Genomic DNA, 27,327 nt, shown 5'->3' with positions numbered 1-27,327 from the left:
CTCTAGTTTGTTCTCTTGGATCCCACAAGGTATAAAAAACTTTCTGGCAGGAGGTTTTCATTTTCTTATAACCCTTTTCTTTTCAGTCATACTGATTTATGCTATATTTCATCTAGTACTCCATTGTTTTCCCTACTGTTGTAAACCTGTGACTAAGACTTTTTGGTCAAAGGAGACCTGGGACCAACAGGTCCGACCTTCCACTCTAATAATAGAGAAACATGTTAGACTTTAACCCTGAGATGAACAAAAATATACACCCAAAAAGAATGGCTTCTTGGTAGGGGTTACGCCACCTCCCCGCCTGGTCAACAGTTAAAGAAGCCCTCCCAAAGTCAACCTGGTTCCTTCCCTTTCTAGGCCCTTTAAGGCTGTTGTTGTTCTTCTCTTTTTGGCCCGTGTTTGTTTAACCTTTTGGTTAAGTTTGTGTCTTCTAGGCTCCAACAGTTTGAAGTAAGGCTCATCATGATGGCTCAAGGAATTCAACCCATTCCAGCAGAGAGTGTCCCAGGTCCCTACAGGTCCTTGGAACAGTCAGCGAGGGACTTCTGCATCTCTAGGGTAGGCTAGGGTCTGCGGCCCATGTCCAGCAGGAAGAAGTTTCAGAAGAGACCTTCAGCGCCTTACCCCTTAAGAATAAGGGTGTAGAATCTCTCCGGGGGAATGAGACAGGTTGTGACCTGGGACCCTTTGCTGCTGTGCTTGCACCTGGACACACCTCTCCTCCAGCAACAAAATACAAAGAAACTGTATGGGACTAAAAATAACTGCGTGCATGACCAAGTGGGGCAAATTCTGGACAAAAGATACAAAAGACAAAAAAAGCCCAACTGCCATTTCTGAAGAGCCAGGAGCAAAAACTGGGTGCAGGGAGCAAAGGCAAGGTACTGAGCATGCACCCTGCACTCAACACCACCAGAGGGGTGGGCAAAACACCTAAGCCTCCCCTCCGGCCCGACCCCTGGACACAGCCCTACCCTCACCCCATATAAGGAACCAGCTCTCCCCACCCCCGCAGTTCCCGAGCAAGCAAGGAAACCTGTTGTTAGTTCTCGCTCCTCCTTGCTGCAGCAGGGGCCGCAGTAAAACCTTACCTGACCAAAAAAAAAACACACCTTGCAGACAGTTACATACTTCGAATTTCATACAGTTACGATCTTTCAACCCTTCAAGATTTGAGTACAGGATGGGTAGAGTTGTTACCGATCAGGGTTCTTGGCCTCCGTAATCAATAGAAATTGATCAGAGGCCAGACAAGAAATTCAGGCAAGGCTTTATTGGCGGAGAGGTGGCTTAGAAGGTGTTGTGTGCAGGCGCATGTGCAGTACCCTGCTTTTGCTCCTGGCTCTTCAAAAGTAGCAGTTGGGTTTTTTGGTCTCTTTGTATCTTTTGTGCAGAATTTGGCCCAGCTGAGCATGCACGCAGTTACTTTTAGTTCCATATAGTTTCTTTGTATTTTGTTGTCCAGATGCAAGCACTGCAGCAAAGGGCCCCAGGTCCTAGCCTGCCTCACTGGGGCTCAAAGCAGCAGAAGTGATAACAATAATGCCAGCTGGCATGTTCTGGAAGGTACCATATGGTGGGCACTGTTCTGAGTATTTTACATGGATGTTCACATTTACTTTTCACTATGATCCTTTGAGATAGGAAGAATCATTATCTTCATCATTAGGATAAAGAGAGGAGGTCTTATGTAATGGTTAGGAACATAGGTCTGGTTTCAAAGCAGGGCTCTGCTATTTACCCCTTGTGAGACCTCTGATAAGTTATTTTACTTTTCTCTGTGTCGGTTTCCTCAACTGTAAAATCTGAATAATTATAATACCTACCTCATGATGTTGTTGTAAAGAGCCAATGAGTTAAACACATGACAGGCGTTTGCCACAGTGCCTGGAACATAGTAAACACTATACAGTTGTAACTATTACGGTTATTATTTCAGATGGAGAGACTACCACTCAGAGAAGTTAAGTACTTTGTCCAAGGACACACAGCAATGTGGTGGAACTAGAACTCAAATCCACATCTATCTGACCCCAAAGTAAGTTCTGTTAATTGTTGTCTTGTATCACTCCAAGTCATAATATTTAGTGCACTGAACAAAATCATAGCAGAAGACGTTCTTAACTTGAAATCAGGTCTCTGGCACTTGGTCCAGGGCAGGCTCTCTGACTACCTTGTGGTATGACTTTGGGTTAGCCACAGTCCCTGCATGGCCTGGAGAACCACTTCCCTGCCTCCCAGCACTGACCATCTTTACAACGAGGGGCTGGACAAGATGACCTCTAGGGTCCCATCCAGTTCTTGTGTTCTATGATTCCAGGAAGAGTTTCCAGACTTTGCGTGCTGTTGGGGCAGCGGACTGACTGGGCAATTTGTGTTGTCACCATCCTGTAGACTTTTTGTATGGAACAAAAGCAGTTCTCTCTTTACCCTCCCCGTTCTGTTATGCCAGCTCTGGCTGTGTAATTCCAGAGAAAAAGCAAAAAGTCTACTTTTCTGTGGTTGTGGGTAGTGGGAATATTTAAATTGAGTTTTGTTTTTATACATTTCTGCATTTTCTAATTATCTTTTATAATGAGTATGTATTTATAATTGGAAAAAAAATTTTTTAAGTCCATTAGCAGTGGGTACACCTAGCTCTCATCATGGTTTCTAATATCATTCTATTACACGATGAAAGGAACCAGGGCTCCTTGGAGAAATGACTGATTCTAGGACTGGGGCAGAACATGTACAAGATGAGCCTGGAGCATCTTGTAGTGCCAGAAAGTAAAGGAGTGCTCAAAAAGCAAAAAGCAGAAAAACCCTACTGTGATGGAGCTACGTCAAAGAGCCACGGGAACCAACTGAAAGAACTCCCAATGGATAAGTCTGGAAATTTTTGAGCAAAAAGTAAAGTTTTATTGATTTTTAACCCAAAGTAGAAAATAGATGCCCATGAGTTCATGCTGATATAAATAAAATGGTTGAATAAATAAATAAATAAATGGGGGAGAAGAGGCAAATCTCTCTTGCAGAAGAATTCTAGATAATTTTTGTGGATTCTGTGCCCTCTAGGAAGGGGGCTATAACTCCTCACTCCTTAAGTGTGGGCTGTGCAGAGTGACTTCTTCCAAGGAGCACAAAAAAGGGGAAAAAAGAGTACCTTTAGAGTGGAGAAACCTGCCAAACAGGTCAAGGTCAATATCAAACAGTCGTAAAGCATGGAGAGACTATGTCCCTCTGATACGATGTGATGACAATGGCACTTTATTTTTGTGATCCTCCTCCCCCAAACCCATAACCCCAGTCTAGTCACGAAAAAAAATCAGACAAATTCCAATAGTGGGGTGTCCTACAAACTACTTGACCGGCACTCCCCCAAACTGTTAAGATCATAAAAAGCAAGAGAGTCTGAGAAACTGTCACAGCCAAGGGGAGCTTAAGGAGACATGATGACTACATGTAAAAATGAGATCCTGGAACAGAAAAAGACGTTAGGTAAAAACTAAGGTGCGGGCTTCCCTGGTGGCGCAGTGGTTGAGAATCTGCCTGCCAATGCAGGGGACACGGGTTCGAACCCTGGTCTGGGAAGATCCCACATGCCACGGAGCAACTGGGCCCGTGAGCCACAATTACTGAGCCTGCGCGTCTGGAGCCTGTGCTCCGCAACAAGAGAGGCCGCGATGGTGAGAGGCCCGCGCACCGCGATGAAGAGTGGTCCCCACTTGCCGCAACTAGAGAAAGCCCTCGCACAGAAACAAAGACTCAACACAGTCATAAATAAATAAATAAATAAATAAATAAATAAGAACGTGGATTTCTTTAAAAAAAAAAAAAAAAAAACTAAGGCGCTCTGAATAAACTATAGATTTAAGTTAATAGTAATGTATCAATATTGGTTCATTGATTATAATGAATGTACCATACTAATGTAAGATGTTAATAACAGGGGGAACTGGGTGAGAAAGTATATGGGAACTGTCTGTACTATCTCTTCAAGTTCTGTATAAATCTAAAGCTTTTCTAAAAATAAAGTCTGTTTGAAAAACAACAAGCCAAGGTCACCACCACAAGTCAACTCCATGACGACAGGGCCTCAGTTGTCCACCTCTGCATCGCAGGACTGAGCACAGAGCCTGGTACATCTGCGGTAGTGGATATGTATTGAGTGGGGACGTGTTGCCTTGGATGGTATAATGGTGATGGTGGGTTTTAAGGGTTTTATTTATCTGGGCTTCTCTGCCTTACAAGGTCAATCCACTCACGTTAGAACTAAAGAAAGGCTTTAGGGATAACATAGCTCCAACTGGAAACTGAAGCCCAGCGAGGTCAAATGACTTGCCCAAGGTCATACAGCCAATAAATGACTTCCAGACTAGTGCTCTTTCTACTGTATCACAAGATTCAAGCTGTTTCCTCAGCTGCAAAATGAGTATACCATAACTTCTAAGGTTCTTGGGAAGATTAAATAATTTCTTTGAGGTACCTAGTGGGCAGTTCTAAATGATGGCTATTATTGTTGAGATGGTGATGATGATACTTGATTTTAATGTCTCTTGATGCCTTTTCAGTCCTCTTTTCTGTTCTGCCACACTCAGGGAACTTCAACATATCTGCTTTCTACTTCTTCTTAAAAATATGCACATCTCTTGTCTCCTTAATTTCTTTAGCTTGAGCACAATGAGACTATTATAGTCATGGCTACTGCCACCGACTACATGGCTACGGCCGATGGAGTAGGGTGTGCTCAGTGTCCCTCAGTTTCACCAGAGGCTCCACCCACACATTCTCTGTCCCTTTAGGGTGGAGGATGGCAAGGGGCCAAGGGAGCAAGTCTCCCCCAGAAGAGAAACACACTGCCTTTGGGGACGATTTCTGGAAACCTTTCCACCCAAACTATGCCCTGTCTCCAGAAAACTGTAAATTAAAATATATTAGTGCAAACAAACAGGACTGGTGAAGGAGTGTTGAGAAACAAGCACTTGGAAGTTCCCTGGTGGTCCAGTGGTTAGGACTCGGCACTTTCACTGTGGTGGCCTGGGTTCAATCCCTGGTCAGGGAACTAAGATCCTGCAAGCCGTGTGGCTCAGCCAAAAAACAAACAAAAAAAACCCCAAGCACTCTCATGGCCCTCCTGTTCCAGTCTGTGCCTCTAGGCCAGGCAGGAGTGGTGCTCACTCGTCCAGGGTGGGTGGGTAAGCGCGGCCAGCCTCGCACTGGGGCAGCCCGAGCTGAGGTGAGCTCTCCTGGGCTGGCTCTAGAGTCTAGTTCAGATCATCTTTTAGCACATTTACCATCGCCCACCCCATCTCCTGTATAGCCTCCTATGTGTCTGGCCTTCAAAGGGACACAGAGAGCAAGAGAAGAGAGGATGCATGAGTAGAAATGCAGTAGAGTGCCTGAAAATGAGACACTCCATTATAAGAGGAAGTCGTTGGGACTCCCTTGGTGGCGCAGTGGTTAAGAATCCGCCTGCCAATGCAGGGGACACAGGTTCGATTCCTGGTCCGGGAAGATCCCACACGCCGTGGAACAACTAAACCGTGCGCCACAACTACTGAGGCTGAGCTCTAGAGCCCGTGTGCCACAACTACGGAAGCCCGCACGCCTAGAGCCCGTGCTCTGCAACGAGAGACGTCACTGCAATGAGAAGCCCGCGCACCGCAACGAAGAGTAGCCCCGCTCGCCGAAACTGGAGAAAGCCCGCGCGCAGCAACGAAGACCCAAGGCAGCCATAAATAAATAAATAAATAAATAAAAGAGGAAATTGTTCGTGTTCAGAGCAGTGTTTTCAAAACTCAACACTTCTCTTTAAATAGCAAGCTTGAGGATGTACAAAGAGCACTCTCATGAAATCAGCCCTAAGTGACTTCAGAGAATTGTGCGTGGAGTCTCAATTTGTCTTCTCTGTGGGCTAATAAATCTCCATCCCCATTAGAGGATCATCAGGTGTAGAAGTTGTTAACTGTGATGTGTGCCCATAAACGTCTCAGTCAAAAGCTCTGCTGAGTCACCCCTCCTCCACAGGAGCCCTCAAAATTCACTTTTTGCCTTTAGAAAAATAAATGAGTTAAAAGTTGCCTTCAGAGAAGAGTTCTTGTAGCTGCTGCATTGACCAGTTCTCCTGGGGGCATATGGAACATTTTATTCTTGAAAGAAATCTGAGGTGCAAGCATCATCCTACATTCATCTCCTGCTGGAGACAGAAAGGGCTTATCCCGGGGTCCCGGGGCCCATGTTGTTTCTTCACTTTGTGCCTGAAGAGCTCTTGCTCGCCCTTCTCTGATGGCCATAGACAAGAGCAAAGTCTGCATAGAACTGTCAAAGAGTACTGTAAGCCAGGCTCCCCTGGGAAGAGCCGACTCAGCAAGAGGAGGGAGAGGCTGCCAAGGCCAAGGCCTGGACACCTGGAAAGAATCAGCTGTCTGAATTGGATTCAGCACATGGATTCCTTCCTTCCTCTCTTCTCTCTACAAATTTACTTTAAATTCATTCTAGTGGTTGGTTGTTTTTTGAATGGACATTTCATAGAGAATTGACACACGCGGTTAAATCCATCAGGATGGGAGTTACTCGGCAACTCTTAAAAGGGATAAGGGAGAGCAGTATGAAACAATGGCCAAATGTATTATGGAAAATGAGCCATTGTCAGTATGAAGCATTTGATACAATTTTTATAAAAGCAAATTCTATGTATATTTACACAGATTGGTATATATAGGGAATAAGTTACCGATGGCTTCATCCCAAATTGTTTATATTAGTTATTACCTCTAGGAAATAGGGCTAGGAGTAGGAGGGATGAGGATGTAGGACTTTAATTTTTTTATTTAGGCATTTCTAGATTAGTTCATTTTTCTATAAAATTTATAGTAGTGAATAGAGCAATGGCTGAAGGGACAGGCTTTTCAATAATGGAAAAATATTAACCTTGACCTTATCTCACTCCATGTGCAAAAATAAACTCCAGTTGGATTGTACATCTAAACATTAAAAGCAAAACAAGCTTCTAGAAGATATTATATTCATAACTTTGGGGTCATGGTTACACAGGTTTTTATTTTATAAATATTTAAAATAATATTTTAATAATATTTAATAATATTATAATTATTTTATAATATTTTGTTAAGCTGTAAATTTGTTTCATGGACTCTTTTGTATGTTCTGTTTCATCCCCCAAAAGAGGGGTTAAAAGGAAGAGGAAGAGTGCTTGGTACTCAATGTATCTGTTGAATGGGTTGGGGGGGGGGGATGTGGGCAGAGGGTGTTACAAAATGAGATAACTGTTAGCTGTCATAATACCCCAAAGACCGTGACTCACAGACTTCTCAATGCTTTCTGCTATGATGAGGAATCCATTTCTTTCGCTGAGACCCGCCCCCCGGAAGACGCAGCACTAAAATAAAACATAGGTATGAGAGACTGAGCAAGTGAATCCTCTTTAAGCAGCTTCTAAGCCTTTTTTTACATTGTAATCCTGAACTTGGTAAGAAGTCAGAGGACAGGGTAAAAAAATAAGGATAGACTTCTTTTCATCCCCTTTGCAGGTTAAATTTCACTTAAAGAGAGCTTCAGAAAACATCGTTTCCAATATACAAGAACGCACAGATAAGGCAAAACCCAAGAGCCGGGAGGGAGGGGACGGCACCTCCAGATCTGTTTCTCAGCTCTCCCTCTGACCTAGAAAAAGGCTCGTAGGAAGCCAAGACGGAAAAGACATGATTAATTCAAGCACAAGCGGATCAAGGCTAACAGGCTGCCTTTTGGAGTCTTCCTGACGCCGGCCCTAGAGGCAGAAATTAAGCAGGGTCATTCAGGGAGCAAGACTTCACTTGCTGACCGGGTGAGCAGAGGCAGAGCAGCTGCAGGGGGCCTTTAAGGGGAACATTGATGGCGGGGAGAGGAGTGGTATGAGATGCCCCCAGATTTTCTTCATTCCAACTGACCTTTCCAGAAAACATGGGAGGCCACTCTGTGTGGCAGGCCCGGGGTGAGTGCAGCAGGTTATCTGTTAATTTAACTTGGAAGTGATTCTTCTAAGTGATACTGTATGTCTCAAAATCACCTACACGTTCATTTTTCCTTTGAAGTGTACCCCTTGTATCCCAGCCATATCCCTGGAGTAAGGAGGGACTCTTAATAGAAGTAGGAAATGAGATCCTAAGCAATTAAAGAACTTAACCAAACGCCGCCAGTGGAGCCCATGGAAAAGCTGTACCCACACTCCCCAGAGACTCTGATGAGGGTGGAGGGAGCAGCAGGCAGGAGGCAGCACCTCTGCTGACGTCCACAGACTCACAGGAGAGGGCTTCTGAACGTTTCTCAAGCTGTGTGATGTAAGTGCATCGAGCAGAGGCTACGGAGAGGCAGTGGGGCCGGCCGGGAAGAAATGCTCCTTTCTGAAACTCAGGATCGGACTGTGATCCAAAACCTTTTTCCTTCTCAGCCTTTAACTCATTCCTAAGGACTTTTCCCTAATGAAGTGACTATATTGTTTCCATGAATGAGCTCCCAAGACTGCAAAAATCACATGGGCAAAGTTTATGTAGGATTGCTAGCATTTCTTTTTTTTTTTTTTTTTAATTAATTAATTAATTTATTTATTTTTGGCTGTGTTGGGTCTTCGTTTCTGTGCGAGGGCTTTCTCTAGTTGCGGCGAGCGGGGGCCACTCTTCATCGCGGTGCGCGGGCCTCTGACTATCGCGGCCTCTCTTGTTGCGGAGCACAGGCTCCAGATGCGCAGGCTCAGTAGTTGTGGAGCACAGGCGTAGTTGCTCCGCGGCATGTGGGATCCTCCCAGACCAGGGCTCGAACCCGTGTCCCCTGCATTGGCAGGCAGATTCTCAACCACTGCGCCACCAGGGAAGCCCTAGCATTTCTTTTTGCATAGGTTCTGTCCCCATTGGACCACCTCCCAGCAGGCCACCCGGTGCACAAGTGAACATGTCCTTCTCCATATCTGCGTTGATAACTGTGTCCACTGCAGATTATGAACCTCCAAGGCCAATAGCCATGAAGTGATGTAATTGCCTTTCCAGAGCTCCCGCTCTTGAAGGGACTTAATACAGCTTATCTGATGAAACAGCAGCCACTGCTCTATGTTAATCACTCTTAGGAAAACATTTAAGTTGCTATTTAGGGGAAAATTATAGTAAAATTTATTTATTTATGAACTTTATTTTATTTTTTTATATACAGCAGGTTCTTATTAGTTATCTATTTTATACATATTAGTGTATACATGTCAATCCCAATCTCAAAATTCATCCCACCACCACCCCCCCACTTTCCCCCCTTGGTGTCCATACGTTTGTCCTCTACATCTATGTCTCTATTTCTGCCCTGCAAACCGGTTCATCTGTACCATTTTTCTAGGTTCTACATGTATGCGTTAATATACGAAATTTGTTTTTCACCTTCTGACTTACTTCACTCTGTATGACATCTCTAGATCCATCCACGTCTCTACAAATGACCCAATTTCGTTCCTTTTTATGGCTGAGTAATGCTCCATTTGTATATATGTACCACATCTTCTTTATCCATTCATCTGTCGATGGGCATTTAGGTTGCTTCCATGACCTGGCTATTGTAAATAGTGCTTCAATGAACATTGGGGTGCATGTGTCTTTTTGAATTATGGTTTTCTCTGGGTATATGCCCAGTAGTGGGATTGCCAGGTCATATGGTAGTTTTATTTTTAGTTTTTTAAAGACCTTCCATACTGTTCTCCATAGTGGCTGTATCAATTTACATTCCCATCAACAGTGCAAGATGGTTCCCTTTTCTCCACACCCTCTCCAGCATTTGTTGTTTGTAGATTTTCTGATGATGCCCATTCTAACTGGTGTGAGGTGATCCCTCATTGCAGTTTTGATTTGCATTTCTCTAATAATTAGTGATGTTGAGCAGCTTTTCACATGCTTCTTGGCCATCTGTATGTCTTCTTTGGAGAAATGTCTATTTAGGTCTTCTGCCCATTTTTGGATTGGGTTGTTTGTTTTTTTAATATTGAGCTGCATGAGCTGTTTATATATTTTGGAGATTAGCCCTTTGTCTGTTGATTCATTTGCAAATATTTTCTCCCATTCTGAGGGTTGTCTTTTCATCTTGTTTGTAGTCTCCTTTGCTTTGCAAAAGCTTTTAAGTTTCATTAGGTCCCATTTGTTTATTTTTGTTTCTATTTCCATTACTCTAGGAGGTGGATCAAAAAAGATCTTGCTGTGATTTATGTCAAAGAGTGTTCTTCCTATGTTTTCCTCTAAGAGTTTTATAGTGTCTGGCCTTACATTTAGGTCTTTAATCCATTTTGAGTTTATTTTTGTGTATGGTGTTAGGGAGTGTTCTAATTTCATTCTTTTACATGTAGCTGTCCAGTTTTTCCAGCACCACTTATTGAAGAGACTGTCTTTTCTCCATTGCATATCCTTGCCTCCATTGTCATAGATTAGTCGACCATAGGTACGTGGGTTTATCTCTGGCCTTTCTATCCTGTTCCATTGATCTATATTTCTGTTTTTGTGCCTGTACCATATTGTCTTGATTACTGTAACTTTGTAGTATAGTCTGAGGTCAGGGAGCCTGATTCCTCCAGCTCCGTTTTTTTTCCCTCAAGACTTCTTTGGCTATTCGGGGTCTTTTGTGTCTCCATACAAATTTTAAGATTTTTTGTTCTAGTTCTGTAAAAAATGCCACTGGTAATTTGATAGGGATTGCATTGAATCTGTAGATTGCTTTGGGTAGTATAGTCATTTTCACAAGGTTGATTCTTCCAATCCAAGAACATGGTATATCTCTCCATCTGTTTGTGTCATCTTTGATTTCTTTCATCAGTGTCTTATAGTTTTCTGAGTACAGGTCTTTTGTCTCCTTAGGTAGGTTTATTCCTAGGTATTTTATTCTTTTTGTTGCAATGGTGAATGGGATTGTTTCCTTAATTTCTCTTTCTGATCTTTCGTTGTTAGTGTATAGGAATGCAAGAGATTTCTGTGCATTAAAAATTTTGTATCCTGCAACTTTACCAAATTCATTGATTAGCTCTAGTAGTTTTCTGGTGGCATCTTTAGGATTCTCTATGTATAGTATCATGTCATCTGCAGACAGTGACAGTTTTATTCCTTCTTTTCCAATTTGGATTCCTTTTATTTCTTTTTCTTCTCTGATTGCCATGGCTAGGACTTCCAAAACTATGTTTAATAATAGTGGCGAGGGTACTTCCCTGGTGGTGCAGTGGTTAAGAATCTGCCTGCCAATGCAGGGACACAGGTTTGAGCCCTGGTCCGGGAACATCCCACATGCTGTGGAGCAACTAAGCCCGTGCACCACAACTACTGAGCCTGCACTCTAGAGCCTGCGAGCCACAACTACTGAGCCCGTGTGCCACAGCTACTGAAGCCCGCGTGCCTAGAGCCCATGCTCCACAACAAAAGAAGCCACTACAATGAGAAGCCTGCGCACTGCAACAAAGACCCAACAGAGCCAAAAATAAATTAAAAAAAAAAAAATAGTGCCGAGAGTGGACATCCTTGTCTTGTTCCTTATCTTAGAGGAAATGCTTTCAGTTTTTCACCATTGAGAATGATGTTTGCTGTGGGTTTGTCATATATGGCCTTTATTATGTTGAGGTAGGTTCCCTCTATGCCCACTTTCTGGAGAGTTTTTATCATAAATGGGTGTTGAATTTTGTCAAAAGCTTTTTCTGCATCTATTGAGATGATCATATGGTTTTTCTCCTTCAATTTGTTAATATGGTGTATCATATTGATTGATTTGTGTATATTGAAGAATCCTTGCATCCCTGAGATAAATCCCACTTGACCATGGTGTATGATCTTTTTAATGTGTTGTTGGATTCTGTTTGCTAGTATTTTGTTGAGGATTTTTTGCATCTATATTTATCAGTAATATTGGTCTGTAATTTTCTTTTTTTGTAGTATCTTTGTCTGGTTTTGGCATCAGGGTGATGGTGGCCTCATAGAATGAGTTTGGGAGTGTTCCTTCCTCTGCAATTTTTTGGAAGAGTTTGAGAAGGATGGGTGTTAGCTCTTTGCTAAATACTTGATAGAATTCACCTGTGAAGCCATCTGGTCCTGGACTTTTGTTTGTTGGGAGATTTTTAATCACAGTTTCAATTTCATTACTTGTGACTGGTCTGTTCATATTTTCTATTTCTTCTTGGTTCAGTCTTGGAAGGTTATACCTTTCTAAGAATTTGTCCATTTCTTCCAGGTTGTCCGTTTTATTGGCATAGAGTTGCTTGTAGTAGTCTCTTAGGATGCTTTGTATTTCTGCGGTGTCTGTTGCAACTTCTCCTTTTCCACTTCTAATTTTATTGATTTGAGTCCTCTCCCTCTTTTTCTTGATAGTCTGGCTAATAAAATGGTTTATCAATTTTGTTTATCTTCTCAAAGAACCAGCTTTTAGTTTCATTGATCTTTGCTATTGTTTTCTTTGTTTCTATTTCATTTATTTCTGCTCTGATCTTTATGATTTCTTTCCTTATACTAACTTTGGGTTTGTTTTTTTTTTTTAAACTTTGGGTTTATTTATGTATTTATTTATGGCTGTGTTGGGTCTTCGTTTCTGTGCGAGGGCTTTCTCCAGTTGCGGCGAGTGGGGGCCACTCTTCATCGCGGTGCACGGGCCTCCCATTATCGCGGCCTCCCTTGTTGTGGAGCACAGTCTCCAGAAGCGCAGGGTCAGCAGTTGTGGCTCGCGGGTCTAGTTGCTCCGCGGCATGTGGGACCCTCCCAGACCAGGGCTCGAACCCGTGTCCCCTGCATTGGCAGGCAGACTCTCAACCACTGCGCCACCAGGGAAGCCCTAACTTTGGGTTTTGTTTGTTTTTCTTTCTCTAGTTCCTTTAGGTGTAAGGTTAGATTGTTTATTTGAGATTTTTCTTGTTTCTTGAGGTAGGCTTGTATTGCTATAAACTTCCCTCTTAGAACTGCTTTTGCTGCATCCCATAGGTTTTGGATCATCATGTTTTCACTGTAATTTGTCTCTAGGTATTTTTTGATTTCCTCTTTGATTTCTTCAGTGATCTCTTGGTTATTTAGTAACGTATTGTTTAGCTTCCACGTGTTTGTGTTTTTTACGTTTTTTTCCCTATAATTGATTGCTAATCTCACAGCATTGTGGTCAGAAAAGATGCTTGAAATTATTTCAGTTTTCTTGAATTTACTGAGACTTGATTTGTGACCCACCATGTGATCTATCCTGGAGAATGTTCCACGTGCACTTGAGAAGAAAGTATAATCTGCTGTTTTTGGATGGAATGTCCTATAAATATCAATTAAATCTATCTGGTCTATTGTGTGATTTAAAGCTTGTGTTTTATTAATTTTCTGCCTGGATGATCTGTCCATTGGTGTAAGTGAGGTGTTAAAGTCCCCCACTATTATTGTGTTACTGTCGATTTCCTCTTTTATAGCTGTTAGCAGTTGCCTTATGTATTGAGGTGCTCCTATGTTGGGTGCATATATATTTATAATTGTTATATCTTCTTCTTGGATTGAGCCCTTGATCATTATGTAGTGTCCTTCCTTGTCTCTTGTAACATTCTTTATTTTAAAGTCTATTTTATCTAATATGAGTATTGCTACTCCAGCTTTCTTTTGATTTCCATTTGCATGGAATATCTTTTTCCATCCCCTCACTTTCAGTCTGTATATGTCCCTAGGTCTGAAGTGGGTCTCCTGTAGACAGCATGTATGTGGGTCTTTTTTTTTTGTATCCATTCAGGAAGCCTGTGTCTTTTGGTTGGAGCATTTAATCCACTCACATTTAAGGTAATTATCGATATGTATGTTCCTATGACCATTTTCTTAATTGTTTTGGGTTTGTATTTGTAGGTCCTTTTCTTCTCTTGTGTTTCCCACTTAGAGAAGTTCCTTTAGCATTTGTTGTAGAGCTGGTTTGGTGGTGCTGAATTCTCTTAGCTTTTGCTTGTCTGTAAAGCTTTTGATTTCTCCATCGAATCTGAATGAGATCCTTGCTGGGTAGAGTAATCTTGGTTGTAGGTTCTTCCCTTTCATCACTTTAAGTATATCATGCCACCCTCTTCTGGCTTGCAGAGTTTCTGCTGAGAAATCAGCTGTTAACCTTATGGGAATTCCCTTGTATGTTATTTGTCATTTTTCCCTTGCTGCTTTCAATACTTTTTCTTTGTCTTTAATTTTTGCCAGTTTGATTACTATGTGTCTTGGAGTGTTTCTCCTTGGGTTTATCCCGTATGTGACTCGCTGCACTTCCTGGACTTGGGTGGCTATTTCCTTCCCCATGTTAGGTAAGTTTTCAAGTATAATCTCTTCAAATATTTTCTCGGGTCCTTTCTCTTTCTCTTTTCCTTCTGAGACCCCTATAATGTGAATGTTGTTGCATTTAGTGTTGTCCCAGAGGTCTCTTAGGCTGTCTTCATTTCTTTTCATTCTTTTTTCTTTATTTTTTCTGCGGCAGTGAATTCCACCATTCTGTCTTCCAGGTAACTCATCTGTTCTTCTGCCTCAGTTATTCTGCTATTGATTCCTTCTAGTGTATTTTTCATTTCAGTTATTGTATTGTTCATCTCTGTTTGTTTGTTCTTTAATTCTTCTAGGTGTTTGTTTTTTAATTCTTCTAGGTCTTTGTTAAACATTTCTTGCATCTTTTTGATCTTTGCCTCCACTCTTTTTCCAAGGTCCTGGATCATCTTCACTATCATTATTCTGAATTCTTTTTCTGGAAGGTTGCCTATGTCCACTTCATTTAGTTGTTTTTCTTGGGTTTTATTTTGTTCCTTCATCTGGTACAAAGTCCTCTGCCTTTTCATTTTGTCTATCTTTCTGTGAATGTGGTTTTCCTTCCATAGGCTGCAGAATTGTAGTTCTTCTTGCTTCTGTTGTCTTCCCTCTCTATAGTAGAATTTAGATAGACAATCATTTGTCCTCTGGAAGCTTCCAGCAAGACTGGTCGTGTTATAGACAAAAATGTTGACAGCTCACAAAATACAAAAATAAATACAGAGTTGGGAGTGAGATGGTGTGAGACAACTTCAGGTGGCCCAAAGGAGAGCCCAGACAAGAGTTCTCTCCCAAGCCTTTGGCCCTGAATTTTCTCCAGACAACCGTGGGTAGTTCTCATGTCACTGGGTGATGAGGAAACCCAAGTCCCGATCATTTATGGATATCTGGGGCCCCAGCAGGGCTTCTCATGGCAGGATAAGCTGGTGGATGCAGGCTCAGCTGCTAATCTCCACAATCCTTCTCGGAAAGACAGAAGAAGCAACTCATGCTCCTTAGACTTAGGTGTTCAGGCTGGACTTTCCGAAGAGCTCTGACCCTGCAGGGAAGCCAGGAGCAGCGGATCAACACTGTGATTAATAGGAAGCACAATCACCAAAAACCAAGGTTGACAGAGGAAAGCAGAAAGGTCAGCATCTTCCTAGTTATTTCCTGAGGCTGGAGTTTACAGAGGACATGACCCCCAGTCCAGACTGTGCTGAGAGGTCAGTAAGCCTGAACAGTAGTAGTGAGGGGGGTTGGGTGGCCCCCAAAGATCCCCTCTCTCAACTGGAGCTGTCTGGGAGCCCAGGAAAGGACAGTCAAAGGGATGAGAAAGGGGTGCATTCCAGGGTCTTGTTCTGGTTCGTTGAGCAGAGCAGCAAGGCGGCTGGGGGCCTGCAGGGAAGCCAGCACAGGTTCACAGCCAGGGCCGAATCCCTCAGGAGGGGGCCGTGTAACAAACTGCTCACAGGCCCCCCCAAAGCACTGTGGGCCTCCGGCCCCGGCAGAACAGCACACTGACGCCTAGAGTGGGCTCTTGGGGGACAACCAGGCTGCAGAGGCCACTCTGCTTCTTCCCAGCTGAGATGCCCTCAGCTCAGTTTCTGCATCTGCACAATGAAAATTTAACTACGTTCCTCCGAGGTGGGGTTCATAATGTCAGTATGCGAAAAGTGCTCATCCTGGTCAGGGCCCTGCATCTACTACACAGTGCAAAACGATTCAGGCTTAACAGACAAGCCACACACCATCACACCAGCACAACTAGGCAGCTTTCACTGCCGCCAAGAACATTGGTCTCACTCCAAGCCCTCACTTACACCTGGCCCCTGGCTTCCTATAACACCAGTTAGAGCAGCAACTTCTTTGTTTTTGAAACACTTAAATAAAAAAATCCCCATCCTGGACACCCATTTGGATCTCCTTCTCCTCTTCCCAACCCTAAAAGTTGAGTGCTTGGCTTTCGGTCAGATCTGCTTTTCTCCTGAAGCCACCGGACCCCTAGATGATCTCATCTGGCTGCATGACTATAAATACCACGTACATCCGGTGGAGGCAGAATCAGAAGACAGATACCCTACTGCCTACAGAACATCTCCGCTTGGACCTTGCTACAGGCTGGGTTTTCCAGAAACAAACTGAGACGGAGTTTGGGGTGCAAGATGTTTTTTAGGGATCACCTGTGAAAGGAAAAAGGAGGAAGCAGGGTGGGGCAGAGGGAGGTGAGCTGCAAGGCAGGCCTTGAAGAGCCGCTGACCACCCAGCGTGGAGTGGGAGCTATGCAGTGAAGACTGCCCATCAGCGGTGTCCCACATCAGACCCACCTTGCTCAGTCACTGATGCAGGCTGCCCCGGGAAGGGTGTAACCTCAGACAAAGTGGCTTTCTGTGGCCTGAGACTAACCGGAAGTTGTGGCCAGGTGGAGGCTATTTGCTGATTGCACTTCCGCAGCTGGGCAGCAAGTCCCTCCTCCAAGGGGGAGCTGGGTGGGCGTCTCCAGGGCTGCCACACATTGTCCAGTGGCTATCTCAAACTCAGCAAGTCCACAACCAACCCTTGATTTCGCCCGGTCCCCCAACTTCTCCCGCTTTTTGTTTCATCTCAAAGTGGCCAGGAGCACCGTCAATTTGCTGAGGCAAAACCACCCCCACCCCCCCCACCCCCACCCCCACCCCCCACCCCCCCGTCTCAGTATTGACTCTTCCTCAAATGCCCTTGGGCAATCCATCTGCAAATTCTTCCAGCTTCATGTTCAAGATATATCCAGATTCCAACCACTTCCCACCTCCTTCACACTGCTCCCTGGCTCGGCCCACCCCAGCGTCGCCCCTGTGGTCGGCTGCAAGAGCTCAGTAGCCCCTCCTACCCAACCAGTCCCTCGCTCATCCTTCCTCATCTCTTTCCTATGCACAAGCTGGGTGCTGTTTTAACAGTATAATCAGATTGCCTCATACCCCCGCTCAAAACCAGTCAGTGGCTTCCATTCATGTTCGGAATGAAATCTGAACCCTTACCATGACCCGGGAGCGCTACATCATCTGGCCCACCTCTCTCCAGTGTCATCACCTTCCTCTTCCCACGTGATACACCACTCCCCGCACCCGTCTCTAAACCTGCGCTGCCAACACAGGGGCCCCCGGCACTTGAAACATGGCTAGTTCAGACTGAGATGTGCGGTTAGTGTCAAATACACACTGGATTTTGAAGACTTGGTATGAAAAAGAGAATAAAAAGTTTCTCAATAATTTTTTTAATAGTGATTATGTTGAAATGACAGTATTTTGAATATATTGGGTTAAAAAAAGTATTACTAATTTGATCCTTCATTTTTAAAAATACTCTTTGGAAATAAAGAAGGATCAAATTAGTAATACTAATATAACACATATGTGCCCTGTGTTATATTTCTATTGGACGGTGCTGCTCTAAACCAGGGGTTAGCAAACTATTATCCGTGGGCCAAATCCTCCTCACTGCCTGTTTTTGTATGGCCTGTGAGCCAAGTACAGTTTTCATGCTTTTAAATGGTTGAAAATAATAGTCATTTGTGACACATGAAAATTATGAGAAGCTCAAAATTCAGTGTCCATAACAGATTTTATTGGAAAAGAGCCACAGTCACTTGTTCCGGATTATCTAATGGTTGATTTTGCACCACAGAAGCAGAGCTGAGTAGTTCCAACACAGACATCCTGGCTCATAAAGCCAAAAGTAATTACTATCTGGCTATTTATAGAAAAAGCTTGTCAACCCCTGCTGTAAACCCTTAGCTTACTGTATTTTTCTTCGTAGAACATGTAACTATTGCCTCTCCTGTTACATGATAACTTCGGCAAAGGCGTGTACTTTCTTCTTTTCTTTAGTGAATTGCTGCCAGCACTTAGAATAGGGCCTGGCACATATTAGGTGCTCTATAAATACTTGTTGAATCAATAAATTTTACAAATCTAGATTCCGGGTGCTGTGTAGGAAGCACCTCGTTAATTAAAGAACATGAATCACCACTACTACAGCCTACTGTCTGTTTCTCAGTAGGTTAAGCTAAGGTTACTTAAGACCCAAGCAAACCCACACATAATGAAAGGAAATGCTGACACTTGGCCTGGTAACCCGCTGGGCTTGGAGACAGAGACCAACACTGTGGTAATGACCAGAGGAGCATAGGCTTTCAAAAAAAATGCCTTATTTTAATAAATTCCATGATTTTTAATGCATTTTTGGCCCCTCTTACAGAGGAGAGGTAAAGCTGTCCCAGTTATCAAAAAATTCAAATCTGCTCTTCTTCAGTGGACTGCCTGTCAATGTGCTTTCGTCCAGTGTGTCTCCCGTGTCCTGGGAACCACTTCCCGGGTCAAAGGACTCCGCTGCCTCCAGGAGCTCCATGTCGCTTCCGTCTTCCTCAAAGGACTTCTGGAAAAAGTCATAGATCTTCTGCTGCTTTGGGTCCTTCACCAGAGGAAGAAAAGACAAAGACATCAGCACCCAGGCACCAACACTGACCCTCTCTCCACCACTGTGGGACAAGCTCAGTAAACTATTTATCACTCAAGCAGCCTCACTGCCTTTGTGTCTGGCTTCTTAGCTTCTCTGCAGCTTGCTGGGTAAAGAAGGAAAAACAAAAAACAAACGGTTGTGAAAGCAACACAGGACCTGCTCTCACACTAATTTATGTTGGGAATGTTTTCTCCCTTCTAACTTTACAAATCAGTATTTCAATATTGAAATAGCTCCCAAGCCTTTCTCCACTAAGAGGTTAGTTAGGCTGTAATTCAACTCCCAAATTGGTGTGTTCAGCCACGGTTTATACCTAATTTTCAGAGTGGTTATAAAACACACACTTAACATATTGATAAGTAGATACATGTACCTGTTTCTGACTACCTTAAAGTTACAAACGATCAAAATGCCCTCCAACTGCATCTATGCATTGACAATGATGGTGTAGTGCTAAAATCACGCCCAGCTGTTAAGACCACAGCAGACGACAGGCTTGCTCTCACCCCTTTGCTGATCTCTCCTCTGTCTAAATTCCTAACCCTGGCCATCATTCAACCCAGAGGCACATATTCAGTATCTCCACTGACCTCCCACAGGTCCATAAAACTAAACCTGTCTAAAAACCACAACCATCTGTCATCTCACTCCTACATCCCCAAACCAGGTCCTGTTCCCTAGTTTTGATGGTCTCGCACTATTCTCATAGTCCCCCCAGCTTGCAATCACCAGGGCATCTTGACTCCGTATCTCACACATCAAACTGCATCAGGTTGGTTTCTCCGTCTGTTCCCTCCCAGATACTTCTTGTAAAGTAGGCAGGCTCTTTACTTGGGCCACATTGCTTTGTACCTGCCTGGATCTGCAATGGCTTCACTGCACTTCCCACCTCAGGCCTTTTCCCATGTCAACTGCTCACCGGTCTTTTCCAGGCTGATTTTTCCCTACAGACTATCCTCTAACAAGATTTTCCTATCACATCATTGGGCACCCCTGTGCCTACCTCATCAAGTCTAATGCTGCTTCCCTGGCTTTCCAGGCCCTCTGTAGTCAGGTCTCAACCTAACTGGCCACTATTTCTTTGCTTTCACAGAAGCCCTCCACACTGGTGAAGTGAAGCTCTTGAAAACTGATACTGCAAGGACTCTAGATTATTCAATAATCTGTACCCTACATCCTCTCGCCTTTCAGGATCCCAGCTATTCAGATGGGAAGTGACATTAAAGGTCATTAAGGTCAGCCCCACACCAGCCACATGTCCTCCTCTGTGATATCAGCTTTTGTCTGAGCAACTGCAAGGTTGAGGAAATGCCACCCACAAGGCAGCTTACTCCAGGTAGAAATAGCTGTCCATGTGCATTTGAGGACATGATGGCAACGCTATGTGCTAACTTGGAGCACGCATAATTAAAGGGAAGCAAGTTCCAGGATCAGACGATATTTCACTTCCCTTCTCAGCAGGCAGGCAGACATGACCTCTTCTGCTTTTGGCTCCTATACAGGAGGCAACATTTTCTTTTCCTAATAGTTAATACAGTTTTCAGCCCTATTTTAATTTTTTTAAAGTGATATAATTATTAATCAAAATAAATATTGATAATCTCCATTTGTACTTTAGGCAGAAATTCTTTTTTTTTTTTTAAATTAATTTATTTTTGGCTGCATCGGGTCTTTGTTGCTGTGCGCGGGCTTTCTCTAGTTGTGGAGAGCGGGGGCTACTCTTCGTTGTGGTGCGCGGGCTTCTCATTGCGGTGGCTTCCCTTGTGGCGGAGCACGGGCTCTAGGCGCACAGGCTTCAGGAGTTGTGGCTCATGGGCTCTAGAGCACGGGCTCAGTAGTTGTGGCGCACGGGCTTAGTTGCTCTGAGGCATGTGGGATCCTCCCAGACCAGGGCTCGAACCCGTGTCCCCTGCACTGGCAGGCGGATTCTGCGCCACCAGGGAAGTCCCTAGGCAGAAATTCTTAACTAATTCAAAGCAACTGAGGGTCAGGCCAGTATAAATAAATGAGTTATAAATAAACCTATTCTCATTAGTTGAGAATCCTTTAAAAATAAGGCTCTTTCTTTTCAAAGGGCATATAACAACCAAGGCTCTGTCAAAACAGTCACCATTCAACTGAATTAGACAGTTCTTCAAAAAGTTTAAAAGGAAGGTTGTTTTAAAATTGGCTTATTAATTATAAGGATAATTTATACCCTGTGTTTAAAAATATGATCTCCCCCGAGTCTTATTTATCCCAATAATTACATTACAAAGAAAGAATTTAGTTGCAAGCAAATGTAAATGAAAGATTATATCCTCAGACGAGTCTTAGCGTCACCTACAAGATCGTGTCGACCTGACTCAGCTTCTGATGCTCGGCAATTCCACAGGAAGGAGGAGGCATGTCACCTTCCTGAAGCGCAGGGCCGCCTTTCTACACGAGGCTCAGACCTCTGTCCATGCTCTCATTAGAAATGACCCCCCAGGGGTCGCCCTCCATCAGGCAGGACCTCCCGAGTTCTCACCTTCCTTGTCAACCACCCGAGCAGGTGAAAGAAGACCAGCCTTTGGGAGTCTTTGCAACTCTGGCTCCTCTCTACCTTGTTTCATTGAAATGGAGGGGGAAGGGCTGTGGCAGCCATGGGGCTGGAGAGCTAGGCCAGGGCAGGCCTGCTGGGCCCTGGGCTGCCCTCTCCAGAGGCAAACAGGCCTCCTCTCAGCACCTCTGACAAGGCTCCACCTGGTCACGGAAGGATGCTCACCGGCCTCTCACTCTCCTTGACAATAAGAGGGGCTGTCACACAGGGAACGCTGGCTGAGTTTGGAAGCCTTCCGCCTGGGCTGGCTTCAAGTGACCCTTGACTGCGGGACAGTCTTGCTGCTCCGCAAGTCTCTGCTCACCCCTCTATAAAATGGGGAGACACTGAGAATAAGGTGCAGCAACAGAAGGGAAAATATGCTACACAGAAGCAATACCCTATGTGAAACACTCCCCATTCTGCGCGGGGGATGTGTTCCGGTGGTGTTGCTATGTACTTTTTGCAACAATTCAACTGTTGCCATGGGGAGTTTTCTGTCAGTTTCTAATGGCCTGATGGCAGAGGCAGCATTTGGAGGCCCTGGTTTTCGAGGATCTAGGAGGGCATGTCAGAAGCAGCAGGAGTTAATGCCAGCACTTCTCCATTAACGGATGCACACACGTGGATTGACCCGAGAACGAATGCAGCCATCATTTTAGCTCCCCAGCTGGGGGAGGTCCCCAGGAGTGATTCACACCGTCCCGCTCAGGACCTCTGGACACCCCAGTGGCAGGCAGCCACATGCTGGTGTTACCTTGTAGAAATAATCCGCGGCTTCTGTCATTTCTGAAAAATTGGTCTCAGAAAGCCCGGCTTCACCCAGAACTTTAATCTTCTCTTGAATCAGGGGCCTGTTGGGGAGAAATGAGCTGCAGTGGAAACAACCTGCACAGAACCAGCAGACTGATTACAGCGAGACCAGCCCCTGCTCTTGTGAGACACGCTCACTGTTTCACATCTCTCCATCTCTTCAGGCACAAACGCCCATCCTGAAATACTGACCTCTCTATTGTAAACCGACCAAGTCAGGGCTCACATCGTCAGGCTCAAAATTCTTTCTACTGGAAGATGTGTAGGAAATAAATGCTATTGCAACAAAAATTTGAACCTGGCGCTGTTATGAGCTGCCCAATTAACAAATCCATTAACACCCACACGCAAAATAAAGGTGAGATGCCTTAGTCATAATGCTGGAAACAGAGATAGATAGTGGAAACTAATGAGATAATCAAGAAACAATATGAGGAAGGGGGAAATGGAAATGGGGAGGGAGCATTTGGGGAGTTTTTGCTTAAGTAATGGACATGAAACCCCCGAGTTAAAAATCTGACCCCGTCTCTGCTAAGGAAGCACTACATGGCCCGGGGTGAGCCCCTTTCCCCCGATGGCCCCGCAGCAGCGCTGTAACATGTGGCCTTACGGTACCAGCACACCTCACACGGGGGCCGAGGGGGCAGTCTCCTTGACTCAGCAAAGGCCTTCACGTCTGGGAACAGAGTGTTTTACCAACAAAATTCCACCTACATTTCATCCCAATAAGTTCTCCTCCCTTGTCGCAGGTCAGTGGGAAGGCGCCACGTCCCCTTATTCCTACAGGGTTTCCTCATGCCCCCTGCAGCCACCAGTAACACTGTGCAGGAGGTCAAACAGGGTCATGAGGAAAGGGGGAGGGCACTACTAGCAGGTCTTCTGTGTGGATCCCTGGAGACCTGCCCCAAAGCAGAGGCTCTTAGGGAGCAAAGGGAACACGTCATCGGTGTCAACCCAACTGCCGGGCCACCCAGCGGCCTCACCAAAGGTAGTCATCAGCCGTGCCTCTCGCCACCAGGTAGTGGATGCCCACGGAGCTCGACTGCCCGATGCGGTGCACCCGGTCCTCAGCCTGCATCAGCACCTGCGGGGCGGGGATCGGGATGCATGTAGGTCAAGGCTGGAAGCTGCTCAGCCCACCACAGCAGGTGGCCTCTTGCCCCAGAGCCTCACCACAACCCTTCCTCCTCACTGCGTGTCACGTGGCAGGGGGCCTGCAAGCCTCTGTCCACAAACGGTCTGTCATCTGACAAAAGGGAGAAGCAAACACAATACTGGTCAGCAGGGGGGACCTCAATCTGCAGCTGGGTAGCTGTGGATGGCCCTTCAGGGCCGGGCCAGGTGCTGGGCGCTGCCGAGGGAGAGCCAGCTTCAGCTCTGCCACCAGCTGTGACGAAGGAGAGCCGGCACACTGCCACTCTCCCTCCACGGAGTGAAAAGTTATCTTCTAAACAGACAGAGATACCGCGCCCAAGGAGAGGCCATATATGATCAGGGGGTAGGGTGGCTCTTTTATACGGTGGTAAACCCTACAACGAATAATGAAAACCAAGAACATGGTTGCCATTATAAGATGCCTTCATGCTCTAAGCCCACCCATCGTTACAGCCGTCGCCGACGTGTGGTCGATGAGAGCCACACTGGTCAGAACGTCAGAAGGGAAAGAACTTCTTTCTGGAGTCGAGGAGAAAACTTTGAGTCCAAACAAATGTCTTCCATCTGCTGCCACAGCTGACCGGGTAAGGCCAGTGGGCGCCCGGGGCATGTTCAGGGAATACCCACCGCAGTCGCCCTGTTGCGGCCCCACTGGTAAAGTGGCTCCCGGGGGCGGCTGATAAAAGGGGCTCAGGCTGGGAAGCCAGAGGCCTGGGGCCAGGGCTGCCACGTGCTCCCCGTAAGTGACAGCTATGCTCTTGAGCTCTCTGTGCTCCAACTTCTTCATGGAGAGATGGATCCTGAGACTCCTAAAACTTCAACCTTCCCATTGGTAATAAGATGGTCGATAAGCCTACTACTGAGCAGGTTGTTGTGAAGACGTAATACCCGGCCAATGGATGTGCAAAGTATAAGCGTGTTTACCAGGCCTAACAGAAACAGAGGGAAGATGACGCAGGCACCAGGGACAGCGCACAGAGGCCCCACTTCCCCCCGCCACTGGCTCTCTCTGCCAGCAGCCAGGAGCACGCCCCTCACCCCGGGGTTCCAGAACAGCTCCGCGAACACCACCAGGTCAGCCGAGGAGAAGGTGAGGCCCATGTTGGCGGCGGTGATGGACAGCACGGCCACGGCGGGCCCCTCCAACAGCTGGAACTGCTGGCACAGGTCCTCGCGGTCGGCCGAGGAGGTGGAGCCATCGATGCGGATGTGCTTCACACGCTGCGGGAACAGGAGAGGGAAGCAAGGTGGGCGCAGGTGCGGGGCCTCGGCGGCACGGCTCCAGGGACAGAGCCCCGCGCTGCTCTGGCTCCAAGCTGGGTGGACCGTCAAGCTCGCCACTCCGTACTGCTTTCCGAGCTTCTTTCCCGGTCTTTCCTTTCCTTTCCAATTGAAACTTGTGTTGAGATAACTGGAGGCTCGCATGTAGTTTAAGCAATAATACAGAGAAGGATTCCTCGTATGATTTGCCCAGTTTCCTCCACTGGTAATATTGGTAAAACTACAGCATAATATCACACCCAGGATACTGACTTTGATGCAATCCACTGACCTTATCCAGATTTCCCCAGTTTTACTTAAACTCCTGTGTGTGTGTGTTCTATACAACTTTATCTCGAATGTGGGTTTTCACGTATCCGCCTTCACAGGCGAGACAGTGAACAGTTGTAACTGCAGAGGGATGCTCTGTAGCCCTGTCATAGCCCTGCCCGCCTCCCTCCCGCTTCCCCCTCACCCACCCAGTCCCTGCTGATCTGTCCTGCATTTCTAAAATGTTCCACTTCAGGAACACGTATAAATGGAGTCAAACGCTGTGCAACCTGTGGGGCTGGGCGCTTTTTACTCAGCATCATTGCCCGGAGTATCATCCCTGCCGTCGCACGTACAGTCGGTTCACACACACCCAGAGCTCATTCCTTCTCACTGCCGAGCAGTGTTCTGTGGCAGGGATGTACCATGGTTACCTGTTCACCTTTGGCAGGCCATCTGGGTTGGTTCCAGCTTTGCACTACTACAAATAAAGCTGCCGTGAACACTGGTGTACAAGTTTCTATGGGAATGTAACTTTTCACTGCTCTGGGATAACTGCCCAGGAGTCAACTGCTGACTTGTATCTGATAGTTGCATGTTTAGTTCAGCTTATTTTCTTTTAAAAAAAATTTTTTTTTATTTGCAATTAAAAATTTAATTTTAATATATATATTAAATGCCTTATAACCTTATGTAGTTACTTCTTGTTATTCACAGTAGTTATGTTCTATATGGTCATTATTATAAAATCTGAATTAGCAAATACTGAATAATTTCCCCTAGGGGAAACACAGGATTAGGTTCCTGAGATCAGCTTATTTTAAGTGGCGTTTATTGTTTTCTAATGATAAAGACAGACATTATGAGGAAAATAAATTACCAATCTATTTTTTCCCATCACTCTTTTCTCAATGTGTATGCTACATCTTTTAAATAAAAAGTTCTATATCTTGCTTTTCTCTGATAAACATTATACTGTAAATAAACTAAATTCTTAAAATGTTTTCTAAAACATGATTTTTAATGGCTGTGTAATAGTTCATTATGCAACAACAGTATGCTTTAACCATTTATCTATTTCCTCACATTTGGGCAGGTTTCTACTTGTCACTAAAAAAGGATGGGCTGTCTGCATGTGTCAACTAAGAAGTCCCCATGCTGCAACTAAAAGATCCCACATGCTCCTACTAAAGACCCCACATACCGCAACAAAGATCTCACATGCTGCAACTAAGACCCAATGCAGCCAAAAAAAAAAAAGGATGGGTTGGCAAATGTCCACCAACAGGTGAGTGGATAAAGTGTGGTACATGCATACAATGGAATATTACTCAGCAATAGAAAGGAATGAACTGTTGATACATGCAGTAACATGTATGAATCTCAAAATATGTTGAGTAAGAGAAATCAGATTAAAAAAAAAAAGGACTACACACTGTATGATCCTGTATGATTCCACATTTATATAAGGCTCCAAAAATGCAAACTAATCTATGGTGACAGAGAGCAGATCAGTGGTGGCCTGGAGACGGGAGGATGGGGAGAAACGGGGATTACAAAGGACAGCAGGAAACTTCTGGGGCTGACGGATATATTCACTACTGTGTGGCTGTTAGCATAACTGACACCATCTTGGGCCCGTGCAGTTCCTCCTGTCCTTCCAGTGACCTTGCCTTGGGCTGTACTGTAGTACACTGTACTGTACTGTAGTAAATCTCTCCTTTGTCATCTAGGGCTTCGTAGTTAATAGACACTGTTTAATGATCATTAGGTCCAGGTGGCCTGTATGCTCGGCTAGTCTCCGATGATGACAACCTTCACTGACGCATTCCTGATGCTCAGGAGGCTAGTAACCCATCATAAATCTTGACTTAGGAATGTGCTTCCTGTCTCCAAGCACATACCCCTATACCCTAGGTTAACTATAAAATCGTTCCAGTGGCTCCTCAGCATTGCAGAGTGCAGCTGCAAAGGCTCTGGATCACCATCTACCCAATCCTACCCTCCAAGTAAGTTACCCTTTAATAAATGGATCCATTGATTGTATGGAGCTGCCTGCCTTGTTTTTAGGTCTCAGGATACCTTCTCAGTTCAGTGGGCACTTTTTGTTCCTTCTGTGCAACAACTACCTCCACTCCTGCTCAACTGTATACTTTAAATATGTGCAGTTCATTGCATGGTAATTATACCTCAATAAAGCTATTAAAATAAAACATTTTAAAAGATGGGTTAAAACAAACCTGTTCATGGTTCTACAAGCAAGAAAAATTATTCGGAAAGTCGTCAGAAATGTTTCCGGAAACCTTCATCTCATTTCTTTGCTCAGATCTGACCTTGGCCTGCTTAGCAGCTGACACACAAACAAGAAAAGCACCCTGCGCTGAATTTCAAAGGGAGCTTACCTTCCTCTCAAGCTCATTAGTAACTGCATCCAAGACCACCTTATGGTGTGCAAACACTAGAAACTTCTCTCTTCCGCTTTCCAGTAGGTCCAGGATATATTCACTGCATTTGACAATGACAACA

The 27,327-nt window shown here is 44.9% G+C and overlaps 1 protein-coding gene across 2 annotated transcripts in view; it reads right to left on the bottom strand.

Moving 5' to 3' along the window:
* Nucleotides 1-17,827: 17,827 nt before the first annotated feature.
* The window catches only part of SMARCAL1 (SWI/SNF related, matrix associated, actin dependent regulator of chromatin, subfamily a like 1), a 56,232-nt gene continuing 46,732 nt past the window's right edge, over nt 17,828-27,327 (bottom strand). For both annotated transcript variants that reach the window (XM_007187883.2, XM_057551573.1), the window contains exons 14-18: nt 27,204-27,306; nt 24,310-24,492; nt 23,100-23,200; nt 22,061-22,157; nt 17,828-18,695 (exon numbers count right to left, since the gene is read on the bottom strand). In XM_007187883.2, coding sequence (XP_007187945.2) covers nt 18,477-18,695; nt 22,061-22,157; nt 23,100-23,200; nt 24,310-24,492; nt 27,204-27,306 — 703 coding nt within the window. In that variant the 3' untranslated portion in view covers nt 17,828-18,476. The remainder of the gene's footprint in view (nt 18,696-22,060; nt 22,158-23,099; nt 23,201-24,309; nt 24,493-27,203; nt 27,307-27,327) is intronic.

This window comes from Balaenoptera acutorostrata, chromosome 8 (assembly GCF_949987535.1).
Source record: "Balaenoptera acutorostrata chromosome 8, mBalAcu1.1, whole genome shotgun sequence".
NCBI classification, from domain to species: domain Eukaryota; kingdom Metazoa; phylum Chordata; class Mammalia; order Artiodactyla; family Balaenopteridae; genus Balaenoptera; species Balaenoptera acutorostrata.
The sequence above is the reverse complement of the archived record's forward strand: the minus strand, read 5'-3'. Positions and strand labels throughout refer to the sequence as shown.